The 17,423-nt window shown below is 39.5% G+C and overlaps 1 protein-coding gene across 4 annotated transcripts in view; it reads right to left on the bottom strand.

Annotated features, from left to right (window-relative positions):
• Positions 1 to 17,423, bottom strand: part of sema4c (sema domain, immunoglobulin domain (Ig), transmembrane domain (TM) and short cytoplasmic domain, (semaphorin) 4C) — a 73,803-nt gene that overhangs the window by 23,155 nt on the left and 33,225 nt on the right. For 3 of the 4 annotated variants that reach the window (XM_085909883.1, XM_085909882.1, XM_085909886.1), the window contains one exon: positions 3,832 to 4,030. In XM_085909883.1, the coding sequence (XP_085766009.1) occupies positions 3,832 to 3,955 (124 nt within the window). In that variant the 5' untranslated portion in view covers positions 3,956 to 4,030. Of the gene's footprint in view, positions 1 to 3,831; positions 4,031 to 10,093; positions 10,660 to 17,423 lie in introns of those variants that run through there. The other variant, XM_085909885.1, reaches the window with a different exon arrangement.

Raw genomic sequence — 17,423 nt, forward strand, 5'->3', positions numbered from 1 at the left:
AGAAGCAAGTGATGAATATTTGCCTTCTTCCTCCTCCCACATCTGTCTCTCCGGCCAGTCACGCACAACCTTGCTCTGCCTCCTCTGCATGGCTCACAACTACTTATTACTGTAATTGGAGGCTTTGCGAAGATACGGAAGAGAGAATTGAGAGGGGAGACGGAGGGTTCTCGAGCGGTCAGAGACCTGGTTCTTTTCCGTACCCATAATTTGCCATTTGTCTCACATATTTTCTGAATCAATCTACTGATTTTTCAAAACAAGAAGATGCATACAAATATTGGTTTTGGCTTTCCTATACAAACCACAGGTTTTTCTAAATTAATCTATCGATTGAGAGACATACGTATATTGGCGTTGGCTGTCATTTACAAATTCCAAGATTTACTTACAGCTTCAAAGGGGCTCATTTCTTAGGGCTCCCTTTCCTTTCCTCATGCTTTCTTTGTTTAACCTCAGCTGCCTGGAGTTTGGCATAGTTTTGGCTTACTGGTCTTTGTCACTGGGCTTGGCTATGTGTGTAATTGTTAGTATGTGTGTGTGTGTGTGTGTGTGTGTGTGTGTGTGTGTGTGTGTGTGTCTAAGAGCACAACAAGAAAAACAAGAAGGCAAAGTCTGAGGGACATAAGGAAAAAAAGATGCAATAAAAAAAAATAATCTGACATATAAACAAGCGTTACTTGACTTAGGAGAGTTGACTTAAAGTTTATTCGTCAGTGATTCATTACAGGTGCACTTCCAGGATAATATTGCTCACGAGGTTCAAAGTAGTAAAAGTATCTAAACGTACGTCTCCTGTCACTTGAGCGCACCAATTTAATATTTATCTGTAAGCATGAAAGGCAGTTTAAACACAGACTCCTTTATCACCATAGTGAAGACAACACTGTGGCCACAAAGCTAAATACAAACACAGAATGACACAAGTTGAGTCCAGAAGCATTTTACAAGAAAAAAAAAAAGAATAGACATTTTTTTTTTTTTCAAGTGCTGATAAATATTCCGAATTTGGTGTTTATAAATTGATGAATAGCTTGTGAAGAAAAATACTTTAACCACATTTAAAATGTCAAAATCTGACATTTGAAGAGTGAAAAAAAAGCAGGATAGATTGCATGGCAAGACAGAACAGAGGATGTTTATTTTCTTGTTCTGCATCTACGTGTATTCCTTGTGCAATTGCAGGGAGGGGTGATAAGTGCCGATAGGAAGGGGTGGAGGGGGTAAATATCTCTGCATCTATCTCAGCTTAGACTTCACTATCACCCTCCAAAACACATAAAAACAGACATCCACCCCTTCCTGCTCTGCCCAAGAGCTCCAAATCCTTCATACTGCCAGCCTAAGCAGTACCCACACATAAACAAAGGATGATGAGACAGCTACACACACACAAACATAATGGGTTTTGCATGTCTGTGCAAAGATGTATCCTTAGATAGACACGCAGACAGAGGTTTTTGTCCTTTTAAGGCAGTGAGTGTCCGACCCGTCTCCCTGTCTTTCTCCATCTACCTGTCTCACTTTCATGCTCTTTTGTCATTATACAGTATTTCCACTCCATTGCCATCCGGAACCAGCTCACTTTCTTTTTCTGCAGCTTTGTTTTTCCATTTCATCTTGCTGCTTTCTCCTTCATCCATATCAGTCATTTACCCTAGTATGGAGCCTGAAAATCTCATTTTTCTTTCACAGAGTGGAGCAATCTCCCAATGAGTAGGATAATCTTACTTGTTTCCAAAATAAATCAATTTGTGCCGAGAATCTTTCTGCACTCAAGTGTCAAATCACGTAGGATAGGCAATATGAGGGTGACGTGATCTGCCTTCTCTCAGATTTCAGGACTTATTGCTGCACTACAAGTAATGGGAGCTACGATGCCTTAGAATTTAACCCACTTGTTTGAGAAGTAGAGCAGTGGCTCCCTGTGATGTACCATTGGTGATTGCTGCCCAACATCTGGATGACTTGGCTTACTTAGACGGAAAGGCTTGTCCTTTAGTGCGTTGAGAGGAGTCAGGTGAGGTGAGTCAGGCAGTATATGTTGAGGTATTGTCAGGAATGACTTAGTCAGAGACTGCAATGCTAGACCTTGAAGCAAGTATTGTACATGTTTGATCTTTTTCGCCCCGTGAGAAAAAAATGAATAAATAATGGAAACAATCCAAATATGTGCGCTGTACCAATCAAAACAGAAAATGGTGGCGCCACTGTGAAGTTGCTAGCAGTCAAAAATGTATCTTTATGAGGTCAAATGTTGTTTCGTACGATTTTATGGATAAAACTCAAGAGAGACTAAACTATGTTACTCCTCATTTAATTGACGACGTGTCGCTCTAGCCACCGCTAGATGCCTGCCTGCAGGCGCCAATCTGTTTTTGGAATGAGATGTTCCATCATATAACGAGAGGTATCAATCTTACTTTTGCTATACTTTAGCATGTGGAATGACTATTTATTTATGGACAACCTAGATGAGTTCAGTGTTTAAGCAGGGCAGTCATCAAGCATAAATCGTCGGAAATATTGAAGTGGTAAAGCCACAGATTTATTTGCATTATAGTTGTAACATGCACTTTGTGATTTATTACTGATTTAAAGTAAAAACTTTATGTTTGCACCACAGGTTGTTGTAGTAGTGACTGCTTATGAGACTGCACATCCACGCATTGAGGAAGTTTACACTTGTAAATGTAGTAGATAATCCGACTTTCATACTAAATAATGCTTTATTTGGCTTTATTTTAGTCGAATATACGCTATGATTTTCTTGATTGTAATAATGAATTGCTTATGTTTGATGAAATGTACATTAGAAAAACACCTTGGAAAAAAACATCTTAATAAATAGACAATATTGAGGGGGTGGGGAGAAAATCGCAAGTCGATTATATTCTTTTGTACCGCCCTGATGTATATTGTACAAAAAAGGTTTTGAAATATCCCCCACACAACGAGTGTATCGCTTTCCTGGAGAATTGAGGAAATCTGAGATCGTTGTAAAAACGTCACAGGAGCATTTCGGGTTCATTCAAGCATACGAAGCAAACTGTGAGGGAGAGGATATAAGGCAAAAAGAAGAGAAAGGAGCCTCAAAGTTAGATAAATAAGATGAAAGGTGTGATAGATGACAGTGAGAGGTTAAATAATTGTATTTGCATTTAGCAAAATCCCCCAAGTAAGAGAATGCTGCACTTCCCCTTTGATGGATTATAACAGGCACCATTTCTAAGCATGCCTGCAACAATTGACATTGTTCAGTGAAGATATCCAGCCATAGCTGCAGTGGAAGACAGAGATAAAGAGTGCAAATGCAGTTTAAAACCAGGATTAGATTGGCGTCGTTTTAATTTCACTTGGGGTCAACTTCAGGGTCTTAATATAAATCTGATATGAATCATTCCTGATAATGGAGAAGCTCCTTTGGCTGTCCAAACACAAATCATTTTCTAACACCACAGTTAAATTCACTGGGAATATTGTTTGTGTGTGACACACTTCTTACTAAGTGGTAGGAAAAACCATCCCAAGGTCACACTTGAACATCATCTGCTTAAACCAGCCGCACGCCGAGAACTTGTCAGAACTGGACAAAGTGTAAAAAATGACGAGGTGACTGAACCTCGCAACTTGCATTCATATCAGGAGACAACATATTGAAGCGCCATTATCGTTTTGAGGACCCCCTTCGATACACCGACCCCCCCAAGCCTAATGAAAAAAAATCCAGTGGAAATAGTGATACTTTGCTGTGACAAAGGGATTTAGTATCGTTCATACTTTTCAATGCAACATTTCGATACTCCTTGAAGTATTGCACAGCTCACTTACCCTGATACCGCACAGTCTTGCGTGGGATTGGGTTCCAGTTAAGTCCCAGAGACTTTTCACATCCAAATAGGGACAACAAGAGCAAGACCTTCAGCCAAGCCATTTCTCTGATGTAAACTCCCATTTGGTGGAAATGGAGCGAGTGATGGATTGAGACCTCACTCAGATGATCAAGAAGGACTCAGGAGAGCAGAAAAGGCTGCGGAAACACAAAGAAACACTACGTCAGCTTGAAGGAGGCAGAAATTTACTCTCTTTAGGAACTCAGTTGTGTATTAGAAACCGTTTTGATAGAACTTGCACATTCATATAGAAGTCATACAGTATTTTCAAAGACTTGGGTGAATGAAAAAAACAAACCCACTCATCTTTGATAGCACTTGACAATATAAGGGTTGCAAATGAGCTGGAGTTTACTGTGGCAGACTTTGGGCTCTTAAGAGGCAAGGTACGTATAATCGAAACTGATTCCTCGTCAGTCACGTGGAACGAATAAACAATCATTTGCAATCAACAGTGGACAGTTTATAGTCTCCATTTAACCTAATACGCATCTTTCTGGAATTATGTCCGAAGACGGAGTATGCAGAAAAAATATTGTCCAAGTAAAAAGAGATGCTAACCACTTGGTCACCATGTTGACATAAAAATCACAATATTATACAAAAGTAATGATGCAAAAAAAAAAAAAACAACAAAACAACTGCCAATTGCAAATGTGCGCCTGTGCAAGCGTCCGCCATCAAAATCAACAGTTTTATGACCTTTGGCTACAGGTTTGTGGAGGAAAGTCTTGTGTCCCTCCTTTACTCTCATTGATAATAAACGCTATTGCCACTCAAAAAGCTGTGAAACTGCTTATCACCGCACTCTTCTTAAGCCAATTCAGCAGCGGTATATTAAACTGAGGCAACGTTATCAAAGTTGATTGTGCTGACAATGGCTCAGCCGCCAATGTGTTAGGAAATGAATGTTGAGGTAAGGACAATTCAAAAGCAGTATGCTGTAAATGAACAGCTTTAGACCTAATGAACGTGTCAAGTGTACAGCTACAGGTTTGCATTAGAAGCCAGTGCCAGGAGTCCCTATGGCAAAGTCAAAATGTTAAGCAAAGTCAAGACAGAAAAACACCCATCAGCTAGGAACAGTGAAATTGTTCATCCATTTCATGCATATTCTCAATCGCTTATCCTCAGCTGGCTCACATGTGGTGGAGCCTGTACCCCCCACCCCGATCGCTAGCCAATCACAGGCCAGATAAACAATCTTTCATACTCACAATTACATCATATAGAGCACAGATGTCAAACTCAAGGCCCGGGGGACCACCACATAATTTGACAAGGCCCAAAAAGACAAATTGCGCATCGAATTCATGTCAATATGAAAATAACAAATAGTTTTCATTATTAAAAGAATAGAGATATTTCTACCAAATGTTATTGCCATTCATATTTTTGAAATATTTGAACCGTTTTTATTAGTCTCTGTTTTGAAAACTAGTTATCAGTTTGTTGTGTAGAGCCAATAGTATAAATACAATGAGACATTCATACATTTATTTGGGTTGATAATTTCAATGGCCCTCTGAAGGAAACTATGACTACGATGCGGCCCGCGGCAAAAATAAGTTGACAACCTCGATACAGTGTCCAATGAACCTACCATGCATATTGTGGTGGCTTGAATGTCATCATCCATTTTAAACACGAGATTCAACTTAACAAACTACAACCTGGTATTGAAATGTTATCAATATAAAATGAAAGTTGACCATAAAAAAAAAATCAAGTTTCAATCGTCAAATGTGAAAAAAAGTCACAGTTTTTGCATGAAGACTGTTTCTTGGATAGAACTTCTACAACTGGTAGATTATTTTGAGTAAGTAGGACATTTCTGGAGAGAGATGACACTCTTTAATTGAAACGTCATTTCTAATACAGTCGCAGCATTTTAATCACCAAGGATGCTATCCAAAATCCTCAGCACATAAATCTAAACACAATGTAGTTTGGGGAGGGCTAATAATATATCTTTCTTGGTGAATGATCACGCTCCAATGATTAAGAAAATTCAAGCAAAACAATTCATCGATCACCAAATACATGCCGCCTACATCCATTTGCAACAGTCGCTCTATATTAAAGATCTGTGATTGAATGCAGTGAGCTCTATAGGACAGCCATTCTTTCACAACGCTTTGTAAAAGTAGAGACTGGCTGGCTTAATGTGCCTGTGGCAATGAGACTCGATGAAAGTCCCCGGTTGAATTACTAGGAGGTGTGATCCAAAACCACTATAAATGGCCTCAATATGAAGATCTCCCTGTGGAGGACTTTTTTCTGTTGGTTTTCAATTCTGTATCTGTTGCATTTTGAGCAAAAATGGGTTTCAATAATGTAAACTATGGCTAAGGTATCTCTTAAGCTTCCATAACAAGCACACAATTTTAATCAAATGAATGCAAAGTACTTCAACAGTTTTGTGTCCTACCTTCTTTAGCCTATCCAATCTAGGATATGTACAGCATAAGACATTTCCATCCTGGCAAACAAATATGGTTGTGCTACACTGGTGGTACTGGTATTGGTGCTGTGCGTGCGTGCGTGCGTCGTTGCGCATGTTTTTGTGAGCGCAAATCGAAACAAAATGACGATTATTGATTCCATGTTTATGAAGAAAATAAGAGGGTGAGAACCCCTCCGCACACACACCTCCAGATAAGATGGTGACATGCCGTTAAATGACCAATCTCAAATGCTGTGAAATCGGCAAGTCTCGAAATGCACACTACCGTCTTTATTGGATCGATGCTGGAGGCCTTAGCGTGCAACGCTTGAGTGAGCCAAGAAGACATTGAGAAAGGGGATGCATGCGGGTAGCCTAGTTGGAGGGAGGGTTCAGCAGATTAAAAATGAGATGGGGAAAAAAGGGGGAGCTTTATAAAAATTGCAAATTTAGATATGTTGCTTCGAGGAATTTTCAGGCTTTCTAAAACTATGCAAAATGGTAACAAGAGTAAAGTGGGACTCCTGAAGGCTGGATTAAGTGAAGAGGCATTGCAAAGACGAAAGCATAGGACAGGGGGATAGGGAAAGATTGTGGCAGATGGCCCAGTTGAGATTCTTCTGCTTATATGTTAAAATAGGGATGAAGCGGTCAACAGTTTAGCGATAAATCAACATGATATTTTGGAATAATAGAGATACAATCGATTAGTAGAACATGCAATGGTATGCCCCCCTTCTATAAAAAAAAAAATGAAACAAAAACAAATCACACTTTGATGAGGTTCTTATTTGTTTCCCATTCTACACAATGAAGGAACAAAATTCCAAACAAAAATACTCATCTTTTGTGTAAGAAGGAACATACTTTGACCTTTAAAAAGAAGCACACAATTGTAAATCCTCAGATGATTCTCTAAAATGATCCTTATAATTCATTACAAATAACTATTCAATTATAACAGCCTGAAATCTTAATGTGGGTCAAGACCTATTGCAGGCCCTAAATAGCTTTTCATAATTTCCCGACCACACTAAAAAAAGGACTGACAAACACACGAGGCACTCCAAAGCGTATAATGGACTTGACTTCTAATTTTAGTGCAGCTATATTGTTGCTGCTCAGAGCAGAAGGGGAATAATTTATGGCAATTAAAAGAAATGCCAAATGTTAAAAGAATGGCTTTTATTGACTACTTTAATCTCAATACCAATGTACTACTAAAATTATACCATTTGTCATTTAGTTGCAGTTTCACAAGCAAAAATTGTAGTCTTTGAATCAAGCCTACTCTTGGGGAGCTCTCATGAAGCTATAACTAATGACATACATCCAAGGTCTCCGCTGATGACCAAGACCATTAATGAAATTACATTGTCCCCACGCTGTTTCTATGAGGTCCTGCAGTGTCACTTCATTCAAATCATCTTTTAGAGGCTGGTGCTAGTGTTGCGGCTGGTTTAGCTAATGAGCTGCGACATGGCAGCCTAAATAATATCAGTCACTACTCTCCAATAAGAGAGCTCATTAAAAGATCTACAGAAATAGGCCACATGGTCTGATTAGGTTTCTGAGTCTAAGTGTGCTTTGGTTGTGCTTGCAGACACGCACGCACACATGCACACGCACACACACACACACACGCACACACACACATGCACACACACGCACACACACGTACTTGAGGTAAGATGACTCCTTAAGGAGAGAAGCATAGTGGGGGTTCTCCAAGGTGGGGGTGGATTTCAGGGGAAAAAAAGGTGAGGGAGGTTTTCAAATTCAGTCTTCATGTCCTTTTTCTTAGTCACAGTAAGTCTGTTTTACACTGCCCTCCACCTCACCTTTATTTTATCCATGTGTTTTCCTGACACTCATTTCCTTCCCCTCCTCTTCCAACACACTCCCAGCTGATTGCCTTGCCAATGTCTGACTTTTAACCCCTAACCTCCGTTCTGAGGGTTGCAGTGCTGGTCTCCACATATCGCGTGCACGCACGCACGCACGCACGCACGCACGCGCGCACGCACACACACACACACACACACAAACACACACACACACACACACACACACACACCAAACACACACACACACACACACGCACACACTAAACGGCAACTCCCACCCTTTTCCTTCCTCTCTCGCCTCCCTCAAAAACAAACACTTCATCTAGCATCAGCTCTCTTCCTTCCTTTTCTGCTACCCTTTCCGCTCCCAGCCAGACATCCTTTACTGCTTCTCCAGCATTAAAATGCACATGGGATGGGTGTTTAACGATACAAAATTTAGGTTATCGGAGCAATAACAGCCTTATTTCAATGTATCGGCTATGTGTTTTATTTTAGACTTTTCTTTTTTTATTGCAGGGTGATTGTTCTACCTATTTGTCATTGGCTTAACAGACATTTTATGTTTCTAAAGTGGTATTGATTACTCGATATCAGGATTGGTGAGTATAGTACTTGTTCTATTCTGGAATCGGTCTGAAAAAAAGGTGGCATTGAGCATCCCTAAAATGCACACACAAATGCAAACAAGAAACAACTTGTGAAGACTTTCTGACAACACAAAACTGTTTAACATTGAGCCATTTGGAGAGGTCCAGTCAACATCAAGGATAATACTCAATCAAGAGTGTGAACTTTCCACAGCAGATTCTCAAATTTGCAAACAAGACCTTGCAAAGGAAGTCGCAAATTGTATTTATTTATTTATTTATTTATTTATTTATTTATTTATTTATTTATTTATAATGAATCATTTCAATTAAAAAACAAATGAATGGACATCTGTAAAACGAATGAGAAATAGGTATCATACAGACATCACCAGAACATCCATAGCAAGAAAGTCTCTTGCAGATTGAAGAGAGTTTCAGACACCTGTTTTTATGCTGTAGAGTTTTTCAGGATACGTCGCTCAAAACACAATCTCGTAAAGAGTGAATCATTGCCTTATGGTGATTTGTTTCTGAGCTCATCCCCAGTTTCATTTTTGTGTCTCTGACAGTTATAAAACTGCAAGTTTCAAAACACACCACAGAAGCCCAGAGAGAGGTTGAGGCATAAATCTAAAAATTAGGACGTTTTTTTTTTTTTTCCCCCTCCCATGTAAAATATTTAGATCACATTTCAGCTTTTAAAACACACCCAACGTTCAAAAACAACACCTAAAAGTGATTTGGATGCTAGCATCCCACACATTCTGCCTGGCAGCTTTAGGTCTGGGTTATTAATGCAGAAGTGTACAGTTGAGTCAGCTGATCTGGGTTCAATTCCAGAGCCAAACGACTTTTGGATTCAGGATGAAAAAAGAAAAATATCACTTTACAGAACTCTCTGCAAAATTGATGATGTGAGATGTGAAGTGAGAAATGTCAACAAGGACTTTATTACTGCGTCTGACTTTTGCACTGATGGAAAACACCACCAGGTGCTTTATGGGGCTTTTCACTCAAACGACAGGTTAGTGAAAGGCAACTAACCCCGACGAGCGCGTGTGCAACCTTTATAATATAAAGTTTATATGCTCAATGCCACTAACGCTTTGATCATATTATAGGCTAGAATTTGGAATTTACCTTCAGAATAAAATCCGGATTCAGCTAGTCTAACCAGCCCAAAGTGACTACTTCAAGACGACAATCAAATGGTGTTTTATATTATAATCAGCAAAATCGCCAGTTGCGTACGTCGTTGCATGCACTTAATCTGCGAATCGGGTGAAATACAAATAACATAAGCATATTACTTACATGTGATGGTGAACGTCCGAAACTGACCAAATAATTCGTGCAAGTTGTTCCCTTAGATTCGACGTGACGTATCTCCTTGATGCAACTTTCTTTAATGACGTTCACTTCAAAGACAGTTGACGTCTTTGGCTTGGTGTGTTGTGTTTGTTGACCCTCGGACAAACAGCATTTTTGCATGTTGCATTTTGATGACTTCTTTCTAAACTTATATACTTCTCGGAACCAATTGTGGATTTTCCATTAATAATAATAATTAAAAAAAACATGAACCTATGCGTTGAATGACGAATCGATTTGCTTCAAGATTCAAGAGTTTTTATTCGCTATGTTTGAGCGTGCCAAACGAAGAATTTGATTTGGGTACATCACAGCCTCTGTTCAACATTTCGGTGACTAACAACACTCAGGACATGTGAAAAATGACACATATTCTCAAACATCCCCTGATCTTAAACTCCCAGGAGGGCAAGGAAAAACTCAAAACTCAATTTCCAGGGGAAATGAGAAGCCTTGAGAAGAGACCACAGATGGGAGGGACCGTCCCGTCCCTCTTCCAGGATGACCAGGCTGCAATGGATGCAGAGAGGACACATAATACAAACAGTGTAGACAATTCACAAAAGGTGTGGAGAGCAGGATGTTATGCTGTAAAAGATTATTACAAAAGTGAAGCACAAGTACCATGGTACCCTAGTGTACAGAGCTGGATCAAATCATTACGGCACACTCGTAACTATCCAGTTTAATTTGTTAGAAAATGATGGATGGACGGATGGACACAAGCAAATAGTTAAAAAAAAAAGGTCATCTGGACAGTGCTCAAAAAGTGGACTTTTTTTCTAATTATAGCTGCCTCTAAATTGCATGAGCCACAAAAGTAAAATTGTAGCAAATCTTTCATTTATCAAGAGAGGCTCATTTAAGCCCTTGGATAAAGCAAATTTATGATTTGGAGCTGCTGTATGGTTTGGTTAACATTTCCATGACGTGCTGTCTGAATTGAGTGCTTTCTTTTTCCCCATGATATAACACAACGTATACTTGCATTTGCCTTATTAGCAAAAAACTTCATGAAAGAACGGGGTGTAGCCTAATTCAGTGTTTAACAAACCAAAATGTTTGTGACAAGACTTTAGACCAGCAATATGCAAGTGGCGGAGAGCACACCAATTATGTGGGGATTAATGTGGGATAATAACAACCACAGCAAAACTCTGAATATTTGTGGTTTGGCACCATTCATGGCTTATTACCATTTTTTAAAATGTTTTTAATAAATTTAATATATAAATATAATATCATACACACATATATATATATATATATATGAGTACGTGTGTGGGTGTGTGAAAGAAAGAGAGAGAGTGAGAGATCAAAGGGAAGGAGGGTAAGTTGCAAGAGGAGCAAAAGCTTCTGATAAAGGAGAGAGAGAGAGAGAGAGAGAGAGAGAGAGAGAGAGAGAGAGAGAGAGAGAGAGAGAGAGAGAGAGAGAGAGAGAGAGAGAGAGAGAGAGAGAGAGAGAGAGAGAGAGAGAGAGAGAGAGAGAGAGAGAGAGAACCCTTTGGGGTATTTTATCCATGCATTGGAAAAAAATGAACGATATTAGGAGCATGCATGGCCCCCTCCATCATTTATATTGCCCATCTCTGGTTTGTATCATATTGTACAGCTGGCATATTGTACTAGCATGTCAATACATAGCTCAATACATTAAAGTGTATAATTGACAATTTGGGCCAACTATATCTGTTGACTCACCAGCCGCATTTATATTGCAGTATGATAGTAAGCTTTAATGTCATATAAAAATCTTTATTATAAATGAATTAAAAATACAAATTCAGGTTTGCAATGACATGAGAAGATTTTTATTTTGTAATGTGATAGAAGTGTACTATATTTATGCTGCAGCATAGGTTGTAAATAAGATGTACTTTAATATCACATACACAGACGGCCTACTGTCCCTTGATAGGGACACTCAGCCCGACTGCTTTCATCCCGTCTGTACATCCGCTTGTACGTCCCTTTTTATCACTTTGTCATGTCGGAGCAGGTGTTTGGCCTGTGGTCAGAGCCCAAATCAGATCCATTTCATCTGTAATCAGATGGTGCCCCTGGCAATGATGGAGGAGATCAGAGAGATGATCAAAGAATCATAAGACGGCCATGCCTGACCAGCCAACCATGTCATAGACAAGGCGGCGAGTGCGAGAGAGAATGGCCGTGCAAGCATTTGCCACATGAGGGATGAAAGGAGAAAATCCTTGAAGAGCCGCGGAGTTTCGTAAGGGGGAACCATAAAAGCTGGTTGCAGGGTGACAGTAATTGCAGTACCGTGCGGTCCCATAGGATATGTTATCTGACATTCATCAAGTAGAAATGGGTTGTCTCCAAAGGCGCAGAAAGGTTTGGCTTCACTTTGAGGTAATTAGAATGGCAAGTGAATACAAGTTATCCTTTAATTGGAAACTTGGTGGCATTTACTTGCGATGAATTTGAATGGGTGGATGGTTCTGTGCTGTTTAGAAAATCATTAATCATATGCAAATATAGTAAATGTGCTTTGCTGCTTTGAACATTAATGGGTGGCTCACTGACTGGTGATAATAATTTGATGATTTTTGACATTCATTCGTTTTCCTTGGGGTAGCTGATCAAAACTGTCTATGATGATCTATCTTTGATGGATTAACAGACTGTTGGCAACCAACACACCATCCATCCATCCATCCATCCATCCGTCCGTCCGCTCATTTTTTCATCCGTTCATTCTTTCATTCTTTGGTTATATTGTATTTTTATGGTTAATGGAATTTTATGGACTTTGTTGTTTTTTAAGTGGTTTATATATAAAGTTGAGTTATTTTGAATGAATTCATAAATACTACATCCAAGTCATTATCAGCTATTACAACGCTTGATTCGGTGCCGGAGACCAAATCGTCCATCCAAAATTGTTACTAATGTGGTTGGTGTTTGGGTTTGTTTGTTTTCTCCCGAGCTGACAAGTGAAAATTACGTCAGAGTGTGAAACTATTTGGGGCTGTTTGTGCAGCTCTGACCACTGTAGCAACGGTTTCAGACGAAAACCTCTGAACAGTGCACAACTGTACTCCGATTAGTGCACTGTATGCTCTAACACTTAAAAGCAGACAGACAAAGTCAGCAATTAGCTTGTGAACATAAAGAGTCACATATTTCCCTGTGGAATTTGCAAGAACCAGAAGAGAGTTAAGGGTAGAGTGGATAATTGTCTCGGACTCCTCAGAGTGACAGAAACTCAAATCCGAGACAATGCTAATGCCTGTCTGTGTCAGTTGGATGGGTAACAAGACAGCTGTTTACTAACTTTACGAGGCAGTCGTATGTCACTGTTACGTGCTCAGTGTTTTGCACCGCTTCAAATGGCTCGGAAAATCCATTAATGCAAGTTTAACAAACTTCAATCAATGTGAAGCATTATTTTTTTTCCTCGTTTCAGTTTGAGTGAAGACATTTTAGTGCTCATGGACAGCTTTAATCAATGGATCTCATCTATTCCGCTGGAGGTCCATTTTCTCCAATCACCGCGGCAACTAATCTCACTCAGAGTATCTCCCAGGTCCCTCTGCTGGAAAGTGCTGATCAGGATCTTATAGAAGCCTCTCTCTTGTGCAGAGATTGAACAATATTGCTTTAAAAGTAAGTGCACCATCAAGCTGCCTCCCTTGTTAATACACAACTTGTAAAAAAGCAAAGTGCCAACTCAGCATGTGATTTGTGCAGCGTTCTATACCAGGGATACGTGTTAGTACCTCGATAACTGTCTCAGCACTGAGTTGAACCTTTTGAACCTTTTTATATACACATTGACGCCAAACACAATACCCTCAGTTTGAAAAGATTTGTACCAAAATGAATCGAATGACTGACTGTATATTGATCGAATCTATTTTTTAATATTGATAGCACAGGCATTTATGTAACCCCACGCAAAACCCACTTTCGATACAGTATTTTCAGTTTCTTTTCGGTTGGCAAAGGACGACTGATTTGATTCAAAACTTTCAGACTCTGCTAAAAAAAAAACAAAAAAAAAACGATTCGACAACACAAAAGACGTCTGTAAAAATAAACGGTCCCATGTCCCTGACAAATTATGTGTGCGCCAGTGCCTTTTCTCTGCTCGACCTTGTGTTTGACAGTCCGGCCACGTTGTTGATGAGCACACGTGAGTGCAGTGAGAGGAGGTAACACCCCCGTGCACTCAACCTGACAGAACCGAGTGACGGCCCCAGGGATGCTGGGCTGGAAAAGCGCTCTCCTCTCTGCATCAATGCACATGTATCTATAGACATGTATATGTTCGGATGAGTCTTTGCTCCAGATGCAGTTACAGGTCACTCAACCTTATATGATACAATGATATGGTTAATGCTGACACATACTCCTCACGTGCGCACACACACATGCACCTAGACACAGAGAGACTATCAGGCGTTGGACGAGATCACTGGTGTCAAACTCAAGGCCCGGGGGCCAGATACGGCCCACCACATCATTTTATGTAGCGCGCGAAGACAAATTGTGCATTAAATTTGCGTGTCATTACAAGAATTACAAATTGTCTTCACTTTTAAAAATATCTTTTTTTTTTTTAATTTGTTTATATTTGACCAGTTTTTACTCATCTGATTTGAAAACGAGTTATTTGTCAGTTAGTTTGTAGCTTATACTGTATATAATATGAGGTGCTGATACATTTATTTGGGTTGACAGACATAATGGCCCTCCGAAAGAAACTGTGACTACCATGCGGCCCACGAAAAAAATGAGCTTGACACCCCTGGACTAGATTCTTAGTTACCCCAAATCCTAATTGGTCATCATAAATGTTTCGTACAGTATAATTTCTCTGCAAACAGTGTAAAAGAGGGAAAACGAGCCTTCCAAGCAGTGTGTATAAAATCATGGTTAGATGTGGAAGAACCTGCGAGTCCTGAACTCACCTCCTGTCAGATGAACTACAATGGAGATACAAAGTCCTGCCTTATCTCCCACATTCTTCCTGATGCATTGACAATACCAAGCTCATAGATAAAGTCCCAAATCTAGAAATTCATCAAGTGAAAACTGTTTACTTTCAATAGGTCTTCCATTTTTACTGCAGTTAAAGTTGCCCCAACACGTTGATCCCTTTAGTGTTTAGTGTTACAACCTGCTCCTCATGCACCAGCGCACAAATGAAATCGCTCCCTCCAGGCCAAGTTCAGCCAAACAAACAAGAAACGTCTCTCGACATTGTATTTCAGAACTCACAGAATCGTATTCTCTACTGTATGCTTTGGTGCTTTAATCAGCTCGGAATGATAGAAGTGATGCCTGTAGGCAGCCGAAGCACTGTCTCGATATCAAACAACTATAGGGTATGAATACAGAACGCATCCACGGCCTCAGTCACTATATGATCTGGATTAGCGAAGCTGCCCACTGTTCTTCGAAGAGGGATAATTGTTTAGGCGTTTTACTCTCACCCCAGCTTTTCGTGTCCTCAGCATCTCCTTAGTTTCTTTCTTCGAGCATTTAATTTAACAAGAGTTCAGGAGATCACGCTGAGTCAGGAGGCCTGGATCCCAGTTAGGTGCCGTCGGGCAGAAAGGTTACACCTAGCTTGACTCCGACAGAAAGATCGAAAACATACCTCAACAACGCAATGATGACACATTGATGCCATTACCAATGACTCAATGGGGGGGATCGATTGCATTATGGTATTTAAGGCTGCTGAAAGTGACTCAGTGGCATGACGCTATTTCAAAAGTTTCAAATCCATCTATTTTCTGTCCTTCTTGTCCTGTGCTAGGTGTTGGTGAAACGGTGCTTATCCCAGCTAACAACACTCCTGTTGTCTATAAGATTCACAATGACTTTCACACAAAAAGCAATTTACTCTTCAAAATGTTTTTATATAGGTCGTTGGAATGTGGTAAAAATCTAAATACCATCCAAGCACAGTGGTTCAATAGGTTTAGATTAATAGGTTAAATAAACTCCAAATTGAACACAATACATGGTTGAATGAATTACATCCTGTATTCTTTATCACCTCTATTGTTTTACAAAGGTCTCTTGCGGTGATGCTAGGTAATTCTTACATACAGTAGGTCCTCTTCCACATACAGCACAAATACACATAACCACTATGGGCTGTATATGAATATGCTCTGCATCCAAACTGATTTCTGCACTTCTGCTGCAGCAGCTCTACCAGCTATGTTAAAGCCCACTTTTCCAGATGCCTGACATATTAGCATTTAGATGCATCTGAATTTGGAATGTTTCTCTCAAAGGGTTCATTTTAGTTTGTATAGCTCAGAACTTTCTGCAACATTAATCAGCATTAATAATATTTATTTTCACAACAGTAATGCAGCATCATAGAATTGTCGTTCCCAAACGTTTGCGGTTGGGTCCCAAATTAGTCATTATTACTATCATAATCATTATTATTGTCATGCCTTTTATCATTATTATAAATCTTATTATTATTATTTTATTTATTATTCTTCCGACCCGCATACTCTATCCCGGCAGGCTTTGGACGGCAGGGTACTAATTGCAGACAAACAGCCGTTCACATCCATGGAATATTTTGCTGTGGTCAATGCATGATTTTTTAATTAGGGAGGACACCGGATGAGTCAGAGAAAACCCATGCAGGCACCCTAACATGCAAATTCCACACAGGAAGGCTGTAGCTGGAATCAATCCCTACACCCCTGAACTGTGAGGCGATGTGCTGATCAGTGCTCCACTGTTATTATTTAGATACTGTAATGATTGAAAGTAGCAACAACGATATTGTCAGCATCACTACTATCATCTGGTAAGTGAGGGCAGCAGGGCAGACCAAAATATCTACTTTCAGTTTTGAGTTTTAAAAATAAGATAATAATAGGGAACCGTACCACAAGAATTATTTAAGAATTATTTATTATTATTTAATTATTTAATTATTTAATTATTAATTATTATTGCAAGGTATAAGAACAGAATGACAATGTCTGTAACAAACCTCACCATTCATGAATTGTGACTTGCTGCTCATCTGTTTCCAAAATAAACACATGGATAGTACATAGATGTACTTGCATGCTTGAAATCAATTTGACTGACGTCCAAATTGCTGATTTTGAAGTTATTTTCACTTTCATTCGCAACATTACTGCTGGAGACATGGTCAAGGTTACAAGTTTACAATTGTGTTTTGAACATCTGTGTAAGAAGCTACATTGTATTAGGGGGAAAAAAAAAAAATCATGATCAAAACTTGGCATCATATTTTCAC

The sequence above is a fragment of the Syngnathus leptorhynchus genome, chromosome 4 (assembly GCF_054491065.1).
Source record: "Syngnathus leptorhynchus isolate UIUO chromosome 4, UIUO_Slep, whole genome shotgun sequence".
Classification (NCBI taxonomy): domain Eukaryota; kingdom Metazoa; phylum Chordata; class Actinopteri; order Syngnathiformes; family Syngnathidae; genus Syngnathus; species Syngnathus leptorhynchus.